Source organism: Quercus suber, unplaced genomic scaffold (assembly GCF_002906115.3).
Source record: "Quercus suber isolate HL8 unplaced genomic scaffold, Cork oak 2.0 scaffold_743, whole genome shotgun sequence".
Lineage (NCBI taxonomy): Eukaryota > Viridiplantae > Streptophyta > Magnoliopsida > Fagales > Fagaceae > Quercus > Quercus suber.
The window spans coordinates 271472-294740 of NW_027070181.1; the positions used below are offsets into that span (position 1 = coordinate 271472).

General features: G+C 34.5%; 2 protein-coding genes and 2 pseudogenes across 3 annotated transcripts; 2 read left to right on the forward strand and 2 right to left on the reverse strand.

Annotated features, from left to right (window-relative positions):
• Window positions 1-1654: 1654 nt before the first annotated feature.
• LOC112008369 (uncharacterized) lies at window positions 1655-6331 on the forward strand. Of its 2 annotated transcripts, XM_065766786.1 has the most exons (3): window positions 1928-2970; window positions 5111-5203; window positions 5468-6331. In XM_065766786.1, the coding sequence occupies exons 1-2, from the start codon at window positions 1955-1957 to the stop codon at window positions 5118-5120; spliced, it is 1026 nt and encodes a 341-aa protein (XP_065622858.1). In that variant the 5' UTR covers window positions 1928-1954; the 3' UTR covers window positions 5121-5203; window positions 5468-6331. The 2 variants fall into 2 exon arrangements, with proteins under 2 accessions (XP_065622857.1, XP_065622858.1); XM_065766785.1 differs by lacking the exons at window positions 5111-5203; window positions 5468-6331 and adding an exon at window positions 1655-1879 and having other exon boundaries at window positions 2054-3776.
• Window positions 6332-7892: 1561 nt separating this feature from the next.
• LOC112021060 (probable inactive purple acid phosphatase 1) lies at window positions 7893-9794 on the forward strand (annotated as a pseudogene).
• Window positions 9795-9984: 190 nt separating this feature from the next.
• LOC111997013 (probable inactive purple acid phosphatase 1) lies at window positions 9985-19807 on the reverse strand (annotated as a pseudogene).
• On the reverse strand, window positions 19485-21703 carry LOC111997012 (uncharacterized). Its single transcript, XM_065766782.1, has 2 exons — window positions 21411-21703; window positions 19485-21236 (listed from the first exon to the last, which is right to left on the reverse strand). Exon 2 carries the CDS (start codon window positions 21231-21233, stop codon window positions 19740-19742), a length of 1494 nt encoding a protein of 497 aa, XP_065622854.1. The 5' UTR covers window positions 21234-21236; window positions 21411-21703; the 3' UTR covers window positions 19485-19739.
• Window positions 21704-23269: the final 1566 nt, after the last annotated feature.

Here is a 23269-nt window from a genome sequence, read left to right on the forward strand (position 1 = left end):
AATTTAAAATGTTTGGATCCCCAAGAATAAATGTATTTTTTGTCCAAGAGTGTAATCATGGTGGATTGATTGAGAGTATGACAATTGTGATGTTGGTAGAATTTATAAATGGTGCATTCTTTCATAGAGATTGAACTTCGACTTTGGATTGTTCATAATTTAAATAATAAAACAGCATAGATTTTTTGAATTACCTTTCTTGTTAACATAAACAATATAAATCAATATTAGAAATTTTAAATTACAATTTTGAATATATTTTACCTAAAAAAGTTATAATCCAAATATCACAGATGAAATAGAATTATATGTATATATAATCTAGATAGAGATGTCTAAATAAATTTCATTAATGAATGAATTCGAGAATAAATCGATAGTATGGACATGTTTAGGAAAAGAATGGTGGAAAAAAGATAAAATAAAAGAGAAAGAAAGGTATATAAACCTAATAAAGAAACATAAATGCCTTAGATATAAAAATCTAAGCAAACAAGAATCAATGACTTGTCTACTTGTTTGCTTCTTATGTTTTTTCTTTGTTTCACTTTCTTTTGTGTTGGAGAAGGCATTTTTGGCACAATGACATAATGATTGTAGAACTAGAAGTTATGAATGAACTCCACATGGAATTAGCTTAACAAGATTGAAATTGAGACTAACTTGGAAGTTTCCATAGGTGTGTTTTGAAGCAAAATTAAAGAGAAAGAAAGGTATATAAATCTATTCAAGTAAGTATAAATGCCTTAGGTATATAAATCTAAACAAGCAAGAATCAATACTTGTGTATGTGTTTGCTTCTTATGCTCTTTCTTTGTTTTACTTTCTTTTTTGTTGGGGAAGGTATTTTTGGCATAGTGGCATAATGATCCTATATATAGAAGAAGTAATAGATGAACTTCACACAAACTTAGCTCTAAAAAAAATAGAAATTTAGGCTAATTTGGAAGCTTTCCTAGGTGTGTTTTGAAGCCTAAATTGAATTCTTCTTTATGTAAGTATAGATAGTTGCTTTTGCAAATTTGTTTATATAGATGTGTGCGTGTGTGTGTGTGTTTTTTTATTTTTATTTTTATTTTTTATAGTATGTTGATTTGCTTGCTTAAAATTTGTCATATAGATGATAAATGTAGTAAACTTTTAGGCTTATTTAGTTGTTGATTTTTACTTGAATTAACAATATATTTTTGTGAGATATATTATAGAATCACAATCTTATTAAATATCTATCATAGGTTTATCATATGTAAAATTTCACAACATTTCGTTGTCAATGCCTTCTACAATTAAATCTAAGGTTTTTTTTTTTTAGTCACAAGAAATGGGAGATCAATTATAGTTGAAACTTTCGTGGAAGCATAATGTCTTTCTCGTTTTTTTTTAGCTTTCTTGTTTTATTATTATTAATATTATTATTATTATTATTATCATTATTTTACATGGAGAGTGGAGAACTTCAAATTATAACTCATTCAGATATTTGAAACAAGGAACCTAATAAATTATAACTCATTTTATAATGTAAATAATAACTTATACATGGTGCTTATCAAATATTCAAATTTTCTTCTATTAACAGCCTTGGTTGAAAACTCATAAGCCCACCCACATTCTCAGGCCCAAATTCACCCTACTAATTCTAAACGACCTGTAAACTCAATGTAGAGATAGTGTTCTAGATCCTTCCAAACAAGTCCAAACTCATCAGCATCATCTTGCTCCCAAATGTCTCCTATCTTTCTTAAAATCCCAGAATCCTCACCTCTAATCTCACAAGCTGACATTAAAAATTGGATTTCCAAATCAAATTTGAGCAAAGCCCAGCCAGCGAGAGCATTAGCGTCTAAGCTTAGTGGAGAAGTGCCAGATTGTCTATTTGGTATTGGGCTTTACTCTTTATACAAAACTTTACTAATTGTTCCATGTGACTTGATGATAATTAGTCAGAAAACAAATGCTACCAACCTTCAATCAAACGTCTCATGTGCATCTCTCTCTTTCTCAGTTTGTTTTGCACTGTCATTATTTTCTAACCAAATTTGATGTTGTCCAGACGATGGAGCTTCAACATTGGTCGCATTGGCAGCATCCGTTGGTCTTTAATGAAGACGAGAGAAGTGGAGTTCTTTGTTATGGGTGCTGGGAACCAGTATTTGGTCCTAGCTACAGCTGTAACAGATGCAAAGATTACCTCCATCATAAATCATGTGCTGAAGTACCCCTTGGGTTGCACCATCCCTCACACCTAAATCATCCTCTTATTCTCTTCGACCAATGTACATATCTTGATAACAACAGAGAAGAATATGATAAATTTAGCAAATGCGACATCTGCGGAGAAAAGAGTGTAGAATACAGTTATTGTTGTTACCGTTGCAACTTCAACATTCACATCAGATGTTCTTCTTTATCACTCACCATCCAAACTGAAGTCCATGACCACCAATTGACCCGCAGCATTTGGAAGCTGATGAAGTTCACTTGTGACTTCTGTGGCAAAGAAGGCAATCTGCCCTATTGTTGTGCCCAATGCGATTTCGCTATACATTCACGTTGTGCTGCTTGCCCACGCATACTGAAAGTTTATCGTCACAACCACCCTCTCCACCTCACCCCTTCTCTTGAAGTCCATCAATCCGACTCTCCAATTTGCCTACTCTGTGTTCGAAAAGTGGATACACTCTGCCTTTACTATTGCTCAAGATGCGATTTTGCTGCCCACCTCTATTGTGCTATGCTCCCCGGAAAGAGGGAGTTCATAAATTTGCAGGAACTTAAAGAGGAGCAGTCCACCGAGTCAAAATCTGAAGATCCAGAACTCCATCAATCCTTTGACTCAGAAATTTGCAAAGTCATAAAAAGCACTGTGGGGGAGGATGGAACTGAAATAGCCACAGAAATCAAACACTTCAGTCATGTGCATGATTTGAAGCTTACTGATGAGATTCCGAATAACACAAAATGCAACGGGTGCGTACAATCCATTCTCTCTCCATTTTATAGTTGTACCCCATGTAACTTCTTTCTTCATAAATCTTGTTCTAAATTACCCAAAATAAAACGACACACACAAGATGAACACCCTCTCACCCTCAATTATCAGCAAGCTTCTTTTTCCTGTATTGCCTGTCACCAGCGGTGCAATGGCTTAAAATACAACTGTCAGCTATGCGAGTATAATTACAATGTTCAATGTATTTTATTATCAGACACCCTTACTCATGCCTGTCATGAGCATCGTCTTTACCTCTCCATGACAAACTATCTACAAAAGTGTAGTATTTGTAGTTCTGAAAAGAATAGAGTATTTCGTTGCGCCATTTGTGATTTTGTTCTTGACTTCAAATGTGCTACACTACCACTAATCACATGGTACAACCAACATGAACATCCATTCACTCTCTATTATACTCCTGAAGATGACTCCGGTGAATATTTCTGTGATGTCTGTGAAGAAGAACGAGATCCCAAGCAATGGTTCTACTACTGTGCAGAGTGCAGCTTTCCTGCTCATCGCGACTGTATTCTTGGGAAAAATCCAAATGTCTAGCAACACATGTAATGGCCACCAGTTGGGAGGTGCTACACAGTAATTTGACTCTTACCCACACACAATGTACTTTCATTGAAGAAATAAAAACCAATGACAATGTTAGAAGTGATCTATCAATGTGCCCAATATAATTTCAACATTCACAATAATTGTTTATAGGAAGACCACTGTTGTTTTAATTTTAATGTATATTTTTCATTTAGGTTGAGCCTTTAATTCTTTATTTTTTAATCTATTGTATTATTATGGTTGTCCGTTGGTGTAGTTTTGGGGAACTTTGTTTTTAAGATGAAGCTTATTAGGCATTTTATTGGTTGTTGGCTAATAAGTGTAATAATGGGACATCATGTACATGGATTCCACACCCCTGCTTGTTAATGAATTATTTACTTTTTTTTTTTTAAAAAGGACTTGAACAGGAAAGTCACTTGATGTCCATGGACATTCACTGCTTGTGTTTTTTGGCTTCTAAGATTCTGTTTTCATTCTATTTTAACCTATCCATAGGATCTCCTGCCAGTTGAGAGGAGCCTTACATTTATAGAGCAAAATAATTTTGTTTCTAAGGTACTTGACCTTTTTACTACCACAAGGATAGTGTTCCGGCATGTGAGAATGAGGTATTTGAGAATGGGAGGTGACGATGACAGTAAAAGTGCTAGAACTAATAATGTTAACAGTGAAGTCTAGAAAAGGCTTCGGGTTAGAGGTCAATAAGAGAGATGGAATTTGCAGTGTCTATGAACTCTATTTCACAAAGCTTTTGTCCCAACTACTTTGGGCTGGCTACACAAATCCATTTTCACCATTTAGTTATTAGAGCCATTTCTTAGTGTAAACCCATTGCAATATTAAGGTTTCATAGTTCCTCTACCTTTGTTGTTCTTATTTATCCTCTTCTTGTTTTGATCCTCTTCAAGTTGAGCCAAATTGATCAAAACCAGTGCATTCATGGTTCTTTTCACACATGGTATTTGCATTGATTTCTCCTTGTCTTTATTGGGCTGCCAATGTAATTTGATTTGAGTGATTTTGATGGGTCAAATAACTCTCTTGTTCTTTCCACAGCATTTGCCATGCGAGTTAATTAGTCTGAAGCAATTCATGTGAGTTACATTTCTGGTTCAACTTCATCATTGTTAAATGTTCTACGGAACCAAATTATGGGAAGAAAAAAACCATCCATTTCCATCTTCCATCTTTACATGATGAGCCTAATTTTGTTTGACTTATGCAATTATACTCTGTCAATTACTTTCCATATCACTTCTTATATGTTTTGCTGTAAAACTTTAAATGCTTTATACAAGGAGTGATGCGAGAGACACAACAAATTTTACTACATAAGTCTTACAAGATGAGTCACCAATCACAAATAGTAATTCAAACATTTATTTATAATGTTGTTGAAGTGGAATTAATCACATTGATTGCCACATCATTTTGAAAGAGTTTCATAATAAAATTGGTAGTAACTTTAGCATTTTCTTTATCCAAGACCTCTGCATTTGATTGTATTAACAATTTATTTATTTGTTTATCAATTTTTCATAACAGCCAAAGCTAGTGGCAGTGTCAAACAAGGTAGCTTTTGTAAATCCAAATGCTCCAGTCTATCCACGCCTAGCACAAGGAAAAGTTTGGAATGAAGTAAGTTCAATATCTGTATTGATTTTTATCTCAAAGCTTTTACTTTCTATAAGCTGAATGACAAGGTCCTCTACTTGTCTGTGTATGGAACTACAACGCAGCAATCTTTTTCTTGCTATACCTGTATTTTTTTTCCATTACAATGCTATTCATTTGTTCACAAACTGTTACACTAGGTCTTAATATTAATATTTTTTAGTGGGGAGTGGGGCATGGCTTACAACATCTCAAGGAAATAATGTATAATGTTCACATGATCTTCAGATTACGGTAACATGGACAAGTGGATATGGAATTGATGAAGCAGAGCCTTTTGTAGAATGGGGTCCAAAGGGAGGAGCCCAAGTGAGATCCCCTGCTGGGACACTTACTTTTGATCGGAACACCATGTGTGGTGCGTAATTTCATTTTTACCTTTAAATTTTGTCTTTTCAGATAGATATGTTGGTTTTTTGAAAGAGAGTAACCTTGGGTAGGCAAACCACTGGAATCTTGGTAATGGAATTCCAGAAACTTGATTTGTAATAGGAACTCAATGACATCAGTGTACACTGGAGTCTGATACATCACAGATTTACTCATAAAAAGAAAGAAAAATTAAAGTAGAAGTAAATTTAATTCCTGCAAGGAAATTTCTGTTATGGATCTCTTGTAGAAGCGTATGAAAGATAAAATGGAGATAAAAAAGTCTAAATGTAAACATAAATGCCTCAAGGGGTTTAAATTAATTGGCTTTGTTGGGTGTGGAGTTGATCTGGAGATTGCAAGGTACATATTGAGTCATACTTTGTCACTTGAAAAGATAATAATCAATCCCCGCCATTCATTTATAGTGATAACTGAGGATAATGAGCATCTAAAGGCAAGAAGTCATGCTAGGCAACACCTTGAACATAGATTACCTCCAGGAACACAATTAGTGGTACTCTAAATATGATCAACTTCTGATGATGAGGCTGGGATGGTGCTTTTGAAGTGCGCTTTGTTTTTTGGTAGCAGCAATGGATTTTGAATCGTATCATGTGTATTATTATGTTATAGAGCTCAGTATTTTTTTTTTTTTATATATATTATTTGGTTTTTATTTATTGTTATAATATGAGCTTCTTTCTTCTTTCTTCTACCTTTTTTCCCCCCACAATTGGGCAGAGAACAATTTTTGTGTTAAAAGATATTATTTGCCCTAATGGATGTTGAAACCCTTTATCTACCTCTAGGTCCCCATTGTTGAACATTATCCTAGCCATACCTCCCCCATCCCAACAATCATCTTTCTATTCAAGATTTTTAAATTTGGAATTCTTCTCCCTCTAGTTTGTTCCCTTTATTATAGTAAGACTTATCCCAACCCGTTCTTATATCTATCCCCTTAACTTTTATTTTGGTCATATGTCATATCAGCAATTTCCATCGAAAAAGTAACAGTAGGGACTAAATCGACGCAGCACTGCAAAGTTAGGGACCAAATTTGCACAATTGAAAAATTAGGAACCAAATTGAAATATGGTGTAAAGAATAAGAACAAAATACGTGATTTACCTTCGAAAATATAAAAAATGTAAAAAAAAAAAATAGTTTTTTTTTAATTTATTTTAAATTTCCAATAAAGAGTTTCTAAAAATGTTTTTTAAACCAATACCCTTAATGTATTTGTTAACTTTTGCCAATTTATATATGAGTGGTTGCAGGCTGTAACTCACCTACCACAAATCTCTACAATTCACCTTCCACAAATCTCTAAGGAATATTTTGACCTTATAACTTTCAGGATGCGGTTCTCTTATTCTATACACCATGTGTAACAGGGTTACTTCCTTTTGCACTTTCTTTCATGAATGAAATCCATTACTTATTAAAAAAAAAAAAAAAACAAGTTCGTTACTACATTTAAGAGATCAAAATGAGGCATTTGAAATTAACAACAAATATAATTTAACTAACTCTCATGTAATGATTAGTCAAAACAGATATATGAGTCATGTTTTGTTATGGACATGAAGCATTAGATGTGGAAACTTTAGAACATTTAGAAGTAAGAATACAAAATTTTCACATCAAGTGTAGAAATTTAAGATCATCCATGTACCACTACTAGGAATAAAAAAGGTCAAAGTGAAAATAAAAGAAAGAATATACTTTCTAATATACCACCTGTAAGGACTCAATTTGGATTGACCCTGAGTGATGGGTTTTCAGCCCAATAAGCCCAAACAATACATTTATAGAGAGTGGGGTGGAAGGTTTAGGTGCTGGCCTTCGATCACCAAGCATGAACTTTCTTATATAGAAGAAAAATGCTAAGAGTTTTTCTTTCAATGGGGGACGCTCCTCGGCCTGCGGCCGAGGAGGCCTTACGGTTCTCCTTTTTTCTTCTCCCCCCCCTATCTTACTTTACTAACTTTTCTTTTATAGTTTTCATCTTCCTATCCCCTCTTTCCATCTGTTGATCATCTATTTGCCTTCTTTTCTGGCCGTCCGTCCCATCAGAGGCCTTATCAGTACTCAAGTGGTTCACTCTGATCAACGTTATCCTGCCAAGGGGTTACCTCCCCATTAATGCGGCCAGGGGGAGTTAGTTGAATGCATTAAATGTGAGAATGACAGCTTACTTTGGGGTTAGTCTCTCCCTAAAATCCCCCTCGTCAGGCCGAGGATGAGGTGGTCCTCGGTGTGGATTTACTTTTAATTGTCCACCTTCCAGGGCGAAGCTGATAGTTCCTTTGAATTTGAAGATTTCCAGCCTGCATCTCTGAACACTACTAAGCAGCTTATTGAAGACTTAAATGACATTGATATAGTCTTCCATATTGGAGATATAGTCTATGCTATGGGTTATATTGCACAGTGGGACCAGTTCATTGCACAGATTGAGCCAATTGCATCAACTAAGCCTTACATGATTGGAAGGTTTGTCATAATATGCATAAATAGCTCATTAAGCATGTAGACATCTTCTGATTTTTCTTATGTGCCATCATTTAATGTCTTTGCAGTGGTAACCATGAGTGTGTCTGGCCAGGAACTGGATCCTTCTACCAGAACATGGATTCAGGAGGAGAGTGTGGTGTGTTAGCCGAGAAAAAGTTTTATGTCCCTGCTGAGAACAGGGCTAATTTCTGGTATGGAAGTAAATTAAGTAATACGCAGATATAAAGAACTTTGTAGCAATTGTTTGCTTTATTCACCTGTCATATTCACTATTAGCCATAGATGTTGCTCATTTAGTTCATGCCTTTGACATCTATGTTGTGTGATAGTATTGTTAGGACCCCAACTGCATGAATTATGTTCCAACACAGCTAGAAATTCTCTAAAACATTCTTTTAATTTTGCCTTCCAAAAAAAAACATATGCGTCTTCACAACTCAAAATCACTCTTCAAAAATTCTGAAATTACTCCCAAACCCACTATTAATGTGGGTTTCTCCAATTTTTTGCCGTAAAAAACCAACTGCCAAATTGGTTCCATGTAAAAGAATTTAAAAATTTACTTGTTTCCAGATGTGCCAAGAGCCAATCTTGAACTTTATTACTTTCTCTTTCCAGGTACTCCACTGACTATGGCATGTTCCAATTCTGCATAGCTCACACTGAACTTGATTGGAGAGGGAGATCAGAGCAATACAAGTTCATTGAGAACTGCCTCGCATCAGTCGACAGACAAAGACAACCATGGCTAATCTTTCTTGCACAGAGTACTAGGTTATTCTTCTGTGGACTTTTATGTGGAAGAAGGGTCATTTGAGGAACCAATGGGAAGAGAGGACCTCAAGAACCTTTGGCAGAAGAACAAAGTAGACATTGCCCTCTATGGCCATGTGCACAAATATGAAAGATCATGCCCGGTCTACGAGGTAAAGCTGTACCATAGTCATTTCTTCCTACATTTTGCACTGCATAGATTCGGTACCACCACAGACATTGCAATTTCTTAACCAACAATTTAATTGTTAAAATAATGGTTAAGTAATAAAACCCACTCTTTACTATCAGTTAAAACTTTTTGGATAAGTATTAGTTTATCTTGGTATTAGATTAGGTGATCTTAAGTTTGAACCATGCCTCCACTTTACCTCCCATTCAAAAGTTAAAAATTTCACGTGTTGGATTCACTTTTTGAGGGGTAGTCTAAGCCTCATTAGGGATAACATAGAATAGTAGTTAAGTGATTAATTAAATTCACTCTTTTCTATCAACTTAAGCTTTTAGGACTAGTGGTAATTTATATATTTTTTCTTCTTGCTGCAGAATATCTGCACCAGTCAAGAGAAACACAACTATATAGGCCCTTGAAGGGAACGATTCATGTGATTGCTGGAGGAGGAGGAGCAAGCCTTCATGAATTTGCTCCCATCAATACCACGTAGAGTATATATAAAGACTATGATAACGAATTCGTCAAACTTACCGCATTTGATCATTCATACCTTTTGTTTGAATACAAGAAGGGCAGGGATGGAAAAGTGTATGACTCTTTCACAATCTCTCGGGGTCATAGGTACATCTTGACCTGTATTGTTGATAGTTGTTCAGAAATTACACTAGCACAGTAGTATCTTTTTTTTTCTTTTTTTTTTACAAGCACAGTAGTATCTTGTAAAAAGTAAAAGTTATGAACAATGCCACACTGAACAATTGATTCACTGTTTCTTCATCATTAGAACATGAGTTTGCTGATAAAATTATGATGATATTTCATTTATAATGTTTGATATGATCGGCTGGTTGGAAGATCAGAGATCAAGATATAGCAGCCTGTCCCTAGCATTCAAGTATTGATGTTGATAAGAGATTACTTATTCACAATTTTATTGTGGTAAGACAATCATAATTGTTATTAAAATTTTAAATTAAAAATAAAATAAAAAAGAAGAAGAAGAAAGAAGACAATCATAAGTAATGTGAAGTCACTACAAGAACCCTCATCATTCAAGATGCTAGGGTCATACTTGGGCAACTATCCACAGTGCAGGCCAAGATGTCCCTGTAATCCCGGGAGATTCTAAAAAAGTCATAAACTTTTCCATCGCTGCTCTTCTTGTACTCAAACAACAGGTTTGAATGGTCAAATGCTGTAAGTTTTATGAATCCATAGTCGTAGTCTCTGAAGAAACTCCATTTGGTTTGGAGGGTTGTAAATTGTGTAAGGCTTGCTCCTCCACCACCAGCAACCACATGAATTGTTCCATTCAAGGGGCCCTTATGGTAATGCTTTTCTTCATTTGTGCAAATATTCTGCAAAAAATGGCAATGAATTGTTAGTTTGAAGAAGCTTGGAATTCAATACATTTTCGGACTCAATTAATATTTATTTCACAAGTAGCATGTCCCATGTCTTTTGTAAAGAGGCGCTGCTATATCTGATAGTTAAGGAGTATTTGGATATTTGAGTATAAAAATAAGAATTAAAAAAATAAAAATAAAAAAACAGACGTGAGAAGGACAACTATTTCTTGAAAATTTTGTTTCAGTCTTACCTGTTTTCTGTTTTCCAATTATGGATTTTTTTTTTTTTGTTCAAACTCTAAAGTCATAACAAATATATAAATAGTGGAGACTGGAGAGTCATGTGCAAGTTTTGACTTCAAGATTTACTCAGTGCAGGACTGCTGCAATCCTACTATAGTAGAGATGCTTGCCCTACTAGGCTATAGACCATTTAAGTCAGGTCTATGAAGTATTTGTTCAAAGCATTTATAAGATATTAGAACCAAAAGAGCCAAGGAATCTTAATACACATAATTCTGAGAAGTGTGAAGTCTGTCATCTTCATGCGTTTCTAGAAAAGCCATAGAAATGACTTTCAGATGGAAATCAGATACAAATTTGCTATCTAAGTAACATCAAGAGAAGCGGAACCCCTTATTTCTAATGTAGCTAATATTACTATTGTTGTCCTTCTTGTTGTTTTTGCTTTTTCTTGGAGATTTTCTGCTTGAGAAAAGCTAATGAAGGATCATTCTTGGAAAAAAGTAATTAGATAAGTCTATATTCTACAGGCCAGTAACTTGTTAGTTACAAAACATATAAATAACATTAGCAGGTTATTTTGAAAACCTGCTAGCCAAAATCACATTTCATTGTGACACTATTTGACCTAAAGGCACAATGAAATGGTTGTAGTTTCCTTTGAAACAATTCATATTTACTTACATGTAAAAGAGAGATGCCATAAAAATGATATGGACAAGGAACATCCATGTCACGTAGAAATTTATAAGGATACCTGGTATATGGGGCATGTCCTTTCATAATTATGCACATGGCCATACACAGCAATGTCCACCTTGTATTTCTGCCAGAGCTTTTGTAGGCTCTCCCTCCCCATTGGTTCCTCAAATGATCCTTTATCTACATAACTGGAACCAGATGAATAACCAAGTACTCGATGTGCAAGAAAAATTAGCCATGGTTGCTTTTGCCTGTCAACTGATGCCAAGCAATGCTCAATGAACTTGTATTGCTCGGTTCCCTACCTCCAGTCATGTTCAGTGTCAGCTATGCAGAAGCGGAACATGCCATAATTGTGATGTAGGACACAATTTACTATTTAATTATTGTAATTATTATTTTTGGTATTTTTATGCAAAAAAAACGTTATTTTAGGTTTAGGTGATTTATTTCCTTGTTTTTAGGTGCATTTAATGTTTTTTAGGTCAAATTTGATTCCTGTTATGGTTAGGTATCAATTAGGAGTTATTTTAGATTATATTTTTTTGTTTGTCAAATTTTAAGGAGCCCTTAAATAGGCCCCTAAGTCTGTAAACGTTTTTCATAGTTTATTATCAATAAAAATTCAGACTTATGTCTTTTGTGTTCTCTAGTGGATTCCAGACCTATCACCTTGTGGATTCAAGGAACCCCTCGTGGATTCGAGGTTTACTACCCAGGAACTAACAGTTTAGTTTCTGTTCCATCAAGAGAGCATCGTGTGTGTTTCTCTTCAGGCTTCTGCGACATCAGTTGGTATCAGAGCCTTGACTTACCCTGGTCTGATTGCTAACCGACGAGACGGTAACCACCACCACAACAACGACGAATAACTTAGCGAGTATTACGTGACGTACAACAAGCACTCACAAATATCTATGCTAGGATGGCGCCGTTGAAGAATGGAAATAATAGGGATAACTGCAGCGGAGACATAACTCACGGGCAACCTATTGGTAAGCAAATTTCATATAGACCTTATAAGAGAATTGCAAGTTTTAATGGTTATTTTTTAAAAGAAGATTTTCTTGATTGGTTACTTGATCTAGAGGATTTATTTGACTATGAGAATATTTGTTATGAGAGAAAAGTTGGACTTGCTTTGTATAAACTTAGTAAGTATGCCTTATCTATTGGTAAGCAAATTTCATATAGACCTTATAAGAGAATTGCAAGTTTTAATGGTTATTTTTTAAAAGAAGATTTTCTTGATTGGTTACTTGATCTAGAGGATTTATTTGACTATGAGAATATTTGTTATGAGAGAAAAGTTGGACTTGCTTTGTATAAACTTAGTAAGTATGCCTTACGTTGGTGGGAACAAGTACAATCTGATAGAATTCGACAAGGTAAAGATAAAATTCGATCGTGGCCAAGGATGAAAAAGATGCTTGCTATCAAATTTTATCCTTTGAATTGTGAAGAAATCTTGTCGTATACAATACAAGATTATTATTGGCCAAGAAGTTCATACTTGAATTATTTTGAAGAGCCAAATATTCCACCGTTAAAGGAAGAATTATATGTTGAAGAATATGGAGAAGTCAAAGAAGAAAATATAGATATTTCTGAGGAAATTAATGAAAACCTTGTTATAGAAGAAGAACCTAAAATCAAGATTGTGGAGGAGATTAATGAGGACCCCATTATAGAGAAAGATCTTGAAGTTGAGATAGTAGAGACCATTAAAGAAGAAATTATAGAGGAAGTTGTCAACGATCTCGATGAAATCAAGTTAGATGATTGCAACATTCAAACTCCAATTATTTTATTGGAAGACACCGAAACAAAGTTTATTGATTTTATTGGGGTGGAAAAATTTGATTTGATCATTGACTCTTATTTGGTGAATATTGTCAATTACATGAAGATCAAGGGAGAAGAAGTTCAAGTTGCCCAATTAATGACTTTCAAGTTTGGCAAGAAGACAAAGAAGATGAAGTATTCAACATATTTGTTCTCTTGACATGGGAGATTCCAGATTTCAAAGATGAACTCGAGGACGAGTTTGTTTCAAGTGGAGGGGTCTGATGTAGGACACAATTTACTATTTAATTATTGTAATTATTATTTTTGGTATTTTTATGCAAAAAAACGTTATTTTAGGTTTAGGTGATTTATTTCCTTGTTTTTAGGTGCATTTAATGTTTTTTAGGTCAAATTTGATTCCTGTTATGGTTAGGTATCAATTAGGAGTTATTTTAGATTATATTTTTTTGTTTGTCAAATTTTAAGGAGCCCTTAAATAGGCCCCTAAGTCTGTAAACGTTTTTCATAGTTTATTATCAATAAAAATTCAGACTTGTGTCTTTTGTGTTCTCTGGTGGATTCTAGACCTATCACCTCGTGGATTCAAGGAACCCCTCGTGGATTCAAGGAACCCCTCGTGGATTCGAGGTTTACTACCCAGGAACTAACAGTTTAGTTTCTGTTCCATCAAGAGAGCATCGTGTGTGTTTCTCTTCAGGCTTCCGCGACATCAAATTGGTGGAGTACCTGGAAAATGAAAATAATATTGTTTAAACCAATTTCTTGCACATCTAGAAACAAGTCCAAGTATAGAACTATATTGTAGGCAACATAGGGGAAGATTGATATCCTGATACATTTATTAATAAAACATATAAATACACAACTATAGGTGAATGCCAATCACTTAGCAATCCACTTTTCATATAAATACATAGAGATACAGATGAATGGAAAGCTAATCAAATTCAAAAGGGTGCAAATATTTCTGTACCAGAATTTGGCCCTGTTTTCTGCAGGGACATAAAAGATAGTCTCAGCCAACACACCACATTCCCCCCCAGAGTCCATGTTCCCATAGAAGGATCCAGTCCCTGGTCAGTCACGTTCATGGTTACCACTGCAAGGATTGATCACCAATTGGCACATAAGACAAATTACTTTGATAATAAGACAAAGTACAAGCAAGTATAATCTCATATATTATGATGAAACCTCACAATCATGTATGGCATGGTTGATGCAATTGGCTCAACCTGTGCAGTAAATTGGTCCCACGGTGAAATGTATCCATTTGCGTAACATATATCTCCAATGTGCAAAACTAAATCTATGTTCTTTAAGTCTCTAATAAGCTCTCGAGTAGTGTTAAGTGAGCCACGCTGGAAATTGTTATATTCATTGGAACCATCAGCTTCATCCTGCAGAGGAAAGGTTTAAGAGCAAATTACTCCAGAAACAATGTAGTTAATTTGATAGGGATTCATAATCTTAAACAACAATCCTAAAACTTAAAGCAGCAAACTTTTAATAGAAGGTAAATATCGATCTTGGAGATCAATATTCTGAGTTTTAGAGAAGGTAATTACTGTGCATTCACATTGAGAAATTGAATATACTCTGTTAAATTACTGATTGTCTCAAAAGTTTAAGCTATTAGGAAATAGTGAATTTAATCACTTAACCATAATTCTAACACACTCCTTTAAGATCAGGCAGATATTTGTACATTTATATTATAGCAGTATAGTTGAAAAAAAAGTTATGATAAATGAGTATGTTGCTGATGATAAATATAAATTAACTGCAATAACCCACACACAAGAGTCATTGATTAGCTATGGCTGCAATATGGGATTTAATAATTTAGATGTATGTAAAATTTTCCAACAGAGTTCCAACCTTCCCCATGTCACCAAAAATAACTACACGTTGCAGAGAATTTTGACCAGGATAAGGAGATGCTCTAAATTGATATTGTCGACTCCAAACATATGTACCATTGAACAATTTATGCCCCAGCTTGTAAGTATATCTGTATAATCATCAATTGAAAAATAATTAAAAAAAAAAAAAAACATAGTTGAATGTGGATTCACTCATAAGTTGAATGGCTGAAAGTGAAATTTTAACAAAGTACCCGTCCAATAACTTCTATGGTTGCTATCTTATAGTCAAAACTAATCTAGTGAAAATATTTGTATTTTAAACTCAATCCTTTTGGGACTAAGGGTTGGTTGGTTGTTGTTGGAGAGGTGTTGCTGATTAATTAATTAAGCAAAGAAATTTAAGAGCTTGTGGATTGAATTTTCACAAAATTTTGGCAGAAAGGTAAAAACTTAAACTCAAATAAAATTAAACAAATCTTAACATTATGGAGATGTAGACTTATAGTGCCTATAAATGCATAACAATGGAGGTGCTGCTCCTCTGCATAAAAATTGGAGCAAAACCTTAATTTTTCAATGTTCACACCTAAATTCAACATCATATGCAAGAATAAAGATACAACATACACTGCATTGGGCCACAATTCGCTCAGAAAACTAGTATGTATAAATATAGGATCACGCCATCCCACTGTCCTTGCTGGTGCACCTGCTCATATGCATCAATAAGATGAATTATGGACCAATGGGAAAGAACTCATGAATAGATTTTGGGTGATATTTGAATGGTATTGAAAAGCAAAATGAACCATCAGGCAATTATTTTGCAAATGTGTCAACTCCCAGATAGTTTTTAATAAAACAAAATTCAAAGGTAAGACTTTTACACACCACATATGCTGTTTTGATTGAAAGTCAGTGTCCCAGTTGGGGCATGCACTTGGTAACCTCCTTTTGGACCCCACTCAACAAAAGCTCCTGCTTCATTGATCCCATATCCACTTGTCCATGTCACAGTCATCTGAGTATCAATTCAAAACCATGTTATCTCCTTGAAATTGTAAGCTTCTTAATGTAAAAGCAATAACCTAAGGTAACATTAGAATAAGTATCACATGTTATTAGTTCAAGGAAAAAAAGAGAGTAGTAGAAGGTGCTAGAAAACTAGTGGAACACAAGCTTCAAGGTAAAAGAATAGCTTTACAGTACAAAGCAAAACAGGTAGGATAAATACTTGTGCTTTGTTGATAGTCTATGCACAAAATAAGCGGACCTACTCTTGTTATGTCATGTATGAGCTTCAATTATTAAAAGAAAATAAAAATTGGACTTACTTCATTCCATTGTTTCCCTTGAGCTAAGCGTGGGTAAACTGGTGCATTTGGATTTGCAAAAGCTACTTGATTCGAAACTGCCACCAGCTTAGGCTATTATACAGAAAATAAATACATAAGAAAACAAATTGCAAAAAAGGTCTATCAAGTTTGAAATGCAAATAGCAAAAAGAAAGCTTTTAATGTAAAAAAGAGAGGTCATGAAAATGGAAAAAGAAAATGAAGGAAGACAAGAGGAGAGCCAAAAGGACACTGGTAGAGGCCTTGCAAGAAGCCATCACTGCCAAGGTTTTAAGGAAAATATGGAGTCAACATTCAGAATAGCATATATGGATTGAGTTAGCCAACCCAAAGTAGTTGAGATTAAGGCTTTGTTGTATATATACTATAATCCTTCAAGCAGTTATCACAAGCATTGTTTATATATGAAACTTTCTAAATATCAAAAGATGAATATTGTTTTTCTTTCTTTCTTTTGAAGAACTAAACAGGAAAACGAAATATTTCATTCAATAATAACTATTGCTTCATATGAAACAAATAAGTTATCACGTAATATGCAGACATTGACATTTGTGAGCGTACATTTGATAAACCACTAGAAAATAGTGCAAATGAGAAATCTAATCTCTGATTAATCAGCTGAAGCTTCAAATATCCTTTACCAGTGTCTTTGTACTTAGGACTGGAGTAGTTTGCAAACTGATACTGCAAAAGAAAACAATCTCGTTCACTCTTTTAGCTCCTTTCTATTCAAAGAAAATCTGGGCAAGAAGAATTTTAGAAAGTCATTGTGCTGTGCAGGATGAACCTTGATAGGTGCAGAGCATAGTTGTGGAGGATGAATCATAGGTTTTTCTTGAGGGCAGGTGGAAGAACTGAAAATGTTGAAGTGGAAGAGCTTCCAATTAGATCAATGCCATTTAGGTTTATTACAAGCGCAAAAAAACAAGAAAAGCTCACAAGGTTCAAAATGTAGACTGAAAGTTCAGAAATGCAATGACATTTACACACTTGAAATTGGCAGGAGAAAATACTCCTATCCAATCATCAGCTGATGGCTTTGGAGAACTATACTCCAATGTCACCCATTCTGTAGCTTGCTCCTAAAACAGTGAACAAAACAAAATCTATGTTATGCACAATTTAGTGGTTTGATCCCCAATACAAACTACAATCCACATAGGAAATTCAAAAGCCATATTTTACAACTAAAAAGCTTGCAAACTTGAGATCATCAAGTTCAATCAAACAAGTTCCTAATTAAAATACATATGCTAAATAATTAGGTAGAGATGAAAGAAGCACAATGCTATTGAGGCTTACCTTTAATCCGAGGACTGTAGGAGAAGCTTTAACATAAGCATCGTGATTAAGATCAACTGTTGCCTTATGAATCGCAATTTTTGACAGAGGCTGATCCCCATGTGACCATACCTCTTGAAGGGTTGTAAGAACCAAAAATATTGCCAAGGAGATGAAATTTAGTCCTCTCATCCCACCCAAGATCTCAATAAAAAGGATATGTGTTCATACTTCAAAGTGAAATGCAACTTCAAAGACATACTTTCAAAAAGTTAAAATGCATAAAACACATGCAACACTGTCAATATGGTTTATTATCAGAATTTAAACTAACTTAATACAGCAACCAATATAATATGAAGCTCAAAAGCACCTCAAGAGCATAATGAATGCAAAATAGGAATGAAATTGCAACTCCAAAAAACATGCTTTCAAAAAGTTAATATAAAGTTCAAAAGCAGAAATGAATTGCAAAATATTGGCACATACCCACCAATGTTATCAACCAAATGAGCCCAACAAAACCAGAAGCCCAATCAAATTCCCACAGAAGGCTTACATTACAAGTTTACAAATAAACCAAAGAAATACCTCTACTTACTGATTCTACTGCAAAGGAAGCTGAATAACAGCTGAGAATCCAAAATAAGCAACTGGGTATTCACCTAAACTTCAGTAAGAAGCACAAGATAAGAAAAAGAAAGAAACTTGGTGGACCTGTAGAGAATTGAACTGCAAAGAACCAAAGTTGAACGTGAAACATATAAATAAACCAAAGATGCTAAATTTGTAAATAAATAGGAGTATAAACTTAGGAATTTCAAAAATCAAAGAAAAAAGTTTGATGTAGGAATATCTTAGAGAAGATTCGACCATTAGTCCAAGTTTAAAGCTGAGTTGTTCATTAATGGAAATGAAACGAAATACTGAAATAGTCTTATTATTATTAGTAATATATATATATATATATATCTTTGTGTGTGTAGATTATCCAAAAAAAAAAAAATTGTCTTTAACAATCTCTTTTTTCTATATATAAAAGTTAATCATAATAAAAAAAATAATAGAAAAAAGATATTATTACACAACAATTATAGATATATATATATATATATGTAAAGAAGAATAATTAAATTTAAAGGTTCCTATGTCAAACCTGTTGGACAAGCCATTTTAAAAGTGCCCATTTTAGTGAATTAGGCTGAAACTCTGCTGTCTTTATCAATAAATCTGACCCAAACTAGATAGCTCTAGAAAAGGTGTAGAACACAAATAGGTGATCCATTATTTCAGTTTCTCTGAGACAAAGGTTACAAGCAACATCACAGCTAAGCTTTCTATCTAATAAGATTGCCTTAAGCTGATATCCACAGGAGATATACCAACAACCACTAATGATAATTACAAATATCAAGCATCTCAAGTAAATTACAAATGGAAACCTGTCCTTAAGCTGATATCCACTTATGGGATCTAAGAAATGGAAAATTCTTAAGAGTTTTGAAAGAATAAACCTTTGCTATATTTAACAAATCCTCTGTATTTCCATTCTATATTTTGTTCTTTCAGGCCAAACTTAGTTAACATTTTTTGTGCTCTTATTACACCAATTAAACACAAAATTCCTGACTAGTAAGCCCAACCATGTTCACATCTAATCTCTAAACATACCTTCAAAAGTTCACTCAATGCATTAGTCCATTTTAATTAACACTTGTTCTTGTGATTCCTCTTTTCTCTCAAGATACTAGAGGAAACAATATCTTGATGGGCAAAAAATAATAATAATAATAGTAATATCCAATGGTACCATAGTTGCAATAAAAAAAAACTAAAGACTCAACCCAAATGAAAAATATACAAATAAAAATTAAAACAACATTGGTCTTTCTATAAACAATTATTGTGACTATTGAAATTACACTAGGCACATTGATAGATCACTTTTAACATTGTCATTGGTCTTTATTTCTTCAATGAAAGTATATTGTGTGTGGGTGAAAGTCAAATTACTGTGTAGCACCTCCCAACTAGTGGCCATTATATGTGTTACTTGACATTTGGATTTTCCCCAAGAATACAGTCACGATGAGCGGGAAAGCTGCACTCTGCACAGTAGTAGAACCATTGCTTGGGATCTCGTTCTTCTTCACAGATTTCACAGTAATATTCACCGGAGTCATCTTCAAGAGTATAACGGAGGTTGAAGGGATGTTCATGTTGGTTGTACCATGTGGTTTGTGGTAGTGTAGCACATTTGAAGTCAAGAACAAAATCACAAGTGGCACAACGAAATACTCTATACTTTTCAGAACTACAAATACTACACTTTTGTAGAGAGTTTGTCATGGAGAGGTAAAGACTATGCTCATGACAGGCATGAGTAAGGGTGTCTAATAATAAAATACATTGAACATTGTAATTATAGTTGCTTTTCTGACAGTTGTATTTTAAGCCATTGCACTGCTGATGACAGGCAATACAGGAAAAAAAAGTTTGCTGATAATTGAGGGTGAGAGGGTGCTGATCTTGTGGGTGTTGTTTTATTTTTGGTAATTTAGAACAAGATTTATGAAGAAAGAAGTTACATGAGGTACAACTGTAAAATGGAGAGAGAATGTATTGTACGCACCCGTTGCATTTTGTGTTATTCGGAATCTCATCAGTAAGCTTCAAATCATGCTCGTGACTGAAGTGTTTGATTTCTATGGCTATTTCAGTTCCGTCTTCCCCCACAGTGGTTTTTTTGACTTTGCAAATTTCTGAGTCAAAGGATTGATAGAGCTTTAGATCTTCAGATTTTGACTCGGTGGACTGCTCCTCTTTAAGTTCCTGCAAATTTATGTACTCCCTATTATAGGGGAGCATAGCACAATAGAGGTGGGCAACAAAATCGCATCTTGAGCAATAGTAAAGGCAGAGTGTATCCACTTTTCGAACACAGAGTAGGCAAATTGGAGAGTCGGATTGATGGACTTCAAGAGAAGGGGTGAGGTGGAGAGGGTGGTTGTGACGGAAAACTTTCAGTATGCGTGGGCAAGCAGCACAACGTGAATGTATACCGAAATCGCATTGGGCACAAAGGTAGGGCAGATTGCCTTCTTTGCCACAGAAGTCGCAAGTGAACTTCAACAGCTTCCAAGTGCGGGTCAATTGGTGGTCATGGACTTCAGTTTGGATGGTGAGTGATAAAGAAGAACATCTGATGTGAATGTTGAAGTTGCAACGGTAACAACAATAACTGTATTCTTCACTCTTTTCTCCGCAGACGTCGCATTTGCTAAATCTATCATATTCTTCACCATCGTATGTATACATGCTAAAGAGAATAAGAGGATGATTTGGGTGTGAGGGATGGTGCAACCCAAGGGGTAGTTCAGCACATGATTTATGATGATAGTAGTAAGCATCGCAATCGCTTTCCATACAACTATAGCTAGGACCAAAGGCTGGTTCCCTGCACCCCCAACAAAAAAGTCCACTTCTCTCATCTTCATTAAAGACCAATGGATGCTGCCAATGCCGCCAATGTTGAAGCTCCATCGTCTGGACAACATCAAATTTGGTTAGAAAATAATGACAGTGCAAAACAAACTGAGAAAGAGAGAGATGCACATGAGATGTTTGATTGAAGGCTGGTAGCATTTGTTTTCTGACTAATTATCATCAAGTCACATGGAACAATTAGTAAAGTTTTGTATAAAGAGTAAAGACCAATACCAAATAGACAATCTGGCACTTCTCCACTAAGCTTAGACGCTAATGCTCTCGCTGGCTGGGCTTGCTCAATTTTGATTTGGAAATCCAATTTTAATGGCAGCTTGTGAGATTAGAGGTGAGGATTCTGGGATTTTAAGAAAGATAGGAGACATTTGGGTTCATTCGGAGGTGGATGCTCTCAGCATTTGGGTTCAAGTGAGTGAGTGTTGCACTTGCACGCACATCAGGTGTTTGATTTGGGTCTTGTAAAAGTAAAGTTGTTGGATCTGGTAGAAGCGGTTAATAAAAAATAAAGTTTATAAAAAAAATTAATTACAAATAAAAGGCTGTTAATAAATATTAAATAAAGCTTGTGATTTGGTTTCCCTAAAGTACTGCTTACTGGTTTTTTTTTTTTTTTAATGTAAAATATGGAAAACAATGTTGAAAAGTTTTAAATATTGAGATAGATAATAATTTTTTTAAATGAGTATTAAAAAAATATTATGAATTTTCAATGAATATTTGGTAGGCAGTAGGTACAATGTATAAGTTGTTCTTTACGTTACAAATGGAATTAGATTTTATTAGCATCCTTCTGTCAAATATTTGACCGTAAGAACATCTTTTTTTGAAGTTTTGGAGGCATGAGTCAAGTGAGTGTTGCACTCACACGCACGTCAAGTGTTTGATTTGGGTCTTGTAATCAGTAAAGTTGTTGGACTTGGAAGAAGTAATTAAAAATAATAAGCATTGGGGCCTTGGGACGTTTGTCAAATTGGGCTGTACCGGCTGGTGGCATATTTTGTCAGTTAATAAACATAACTTGTAATTTAGTTTCCTTAAATTTTATTTTATTTTATTGTTAATTTTTATTTCATTTTTGCATTGTAAAAGGTAGAAAAGTTTTAAATATTAAGATAGATAAGATTTTTTTTTTCTTTTTTAAATGAGTATTGATTTAAGTTTGGTACTAGTAGTAAGAAATAGAGATAGATAGAGAAATAGAGAGAGGAGATGTACCGTATCCAGAATAGATGCATTCTCAATCTTAGTGCCGGAATCAGAGGATGACTCATTTTCATCTTCGTTTGAGTCGACATTGGAGTTGCTTCCACTGGCTTCCAAATCGTTTTTGGTGTTATGCTGGACGTATGGAAGGCCCTCAGAGGAACTCATCACTGTGGCAGGAGAGACGGCACAGTCAAGTCTCTTATTTCCTTCTGTTCACAGTTCACATTGCACATCTCTCTCTCTCTCTCTCTCTCTCTCTCTCTCTCTCTCTCTCTCTCTCTCTCTCTCTCTCCATACATTTGCTTTACAAAGTTTGACTCCAACTACCAATAGGAAAATCACATTAGTCCTTGTTATGTGCAATGCACATAACTTATTTTACTCAATCAACTAAGTGAGTCACATGCAATACATGTGACGGGACATGCATTATCTCCTAAAAATAATCATAATAGTTTATGACTCATCATTTTATACCGAAAATTATTTTTTTGGGACAAGTGGAACAATTTTTTTTTTTTTAAATATAAAAATAGAAAATAGAAGTTACCAACAAATAAAATAAAATACTTACTTACAATCTAAGGGGATTTTTTTTTTTTTAATAATTAAAAGATAGAAAACTAAGGGTATTAGTGTAAGTGTATAACATGAATATTTCCATTAAAAAAAATAAAAGTATAACATGAATATTTGATAGACATAATGGGTTTGAGTAACCCTTTACAAAAGAATTTGGATTTGATTTGGGTCTCCATCTAAAAGTGCTGAACCAAATATCCCCTATTTTTTTTGGTCTCACACTCCAATATAAAATTATGGAATTAAGGAAAAGGTGCCTAAAGGGTAGGGATAAATAATAAGAC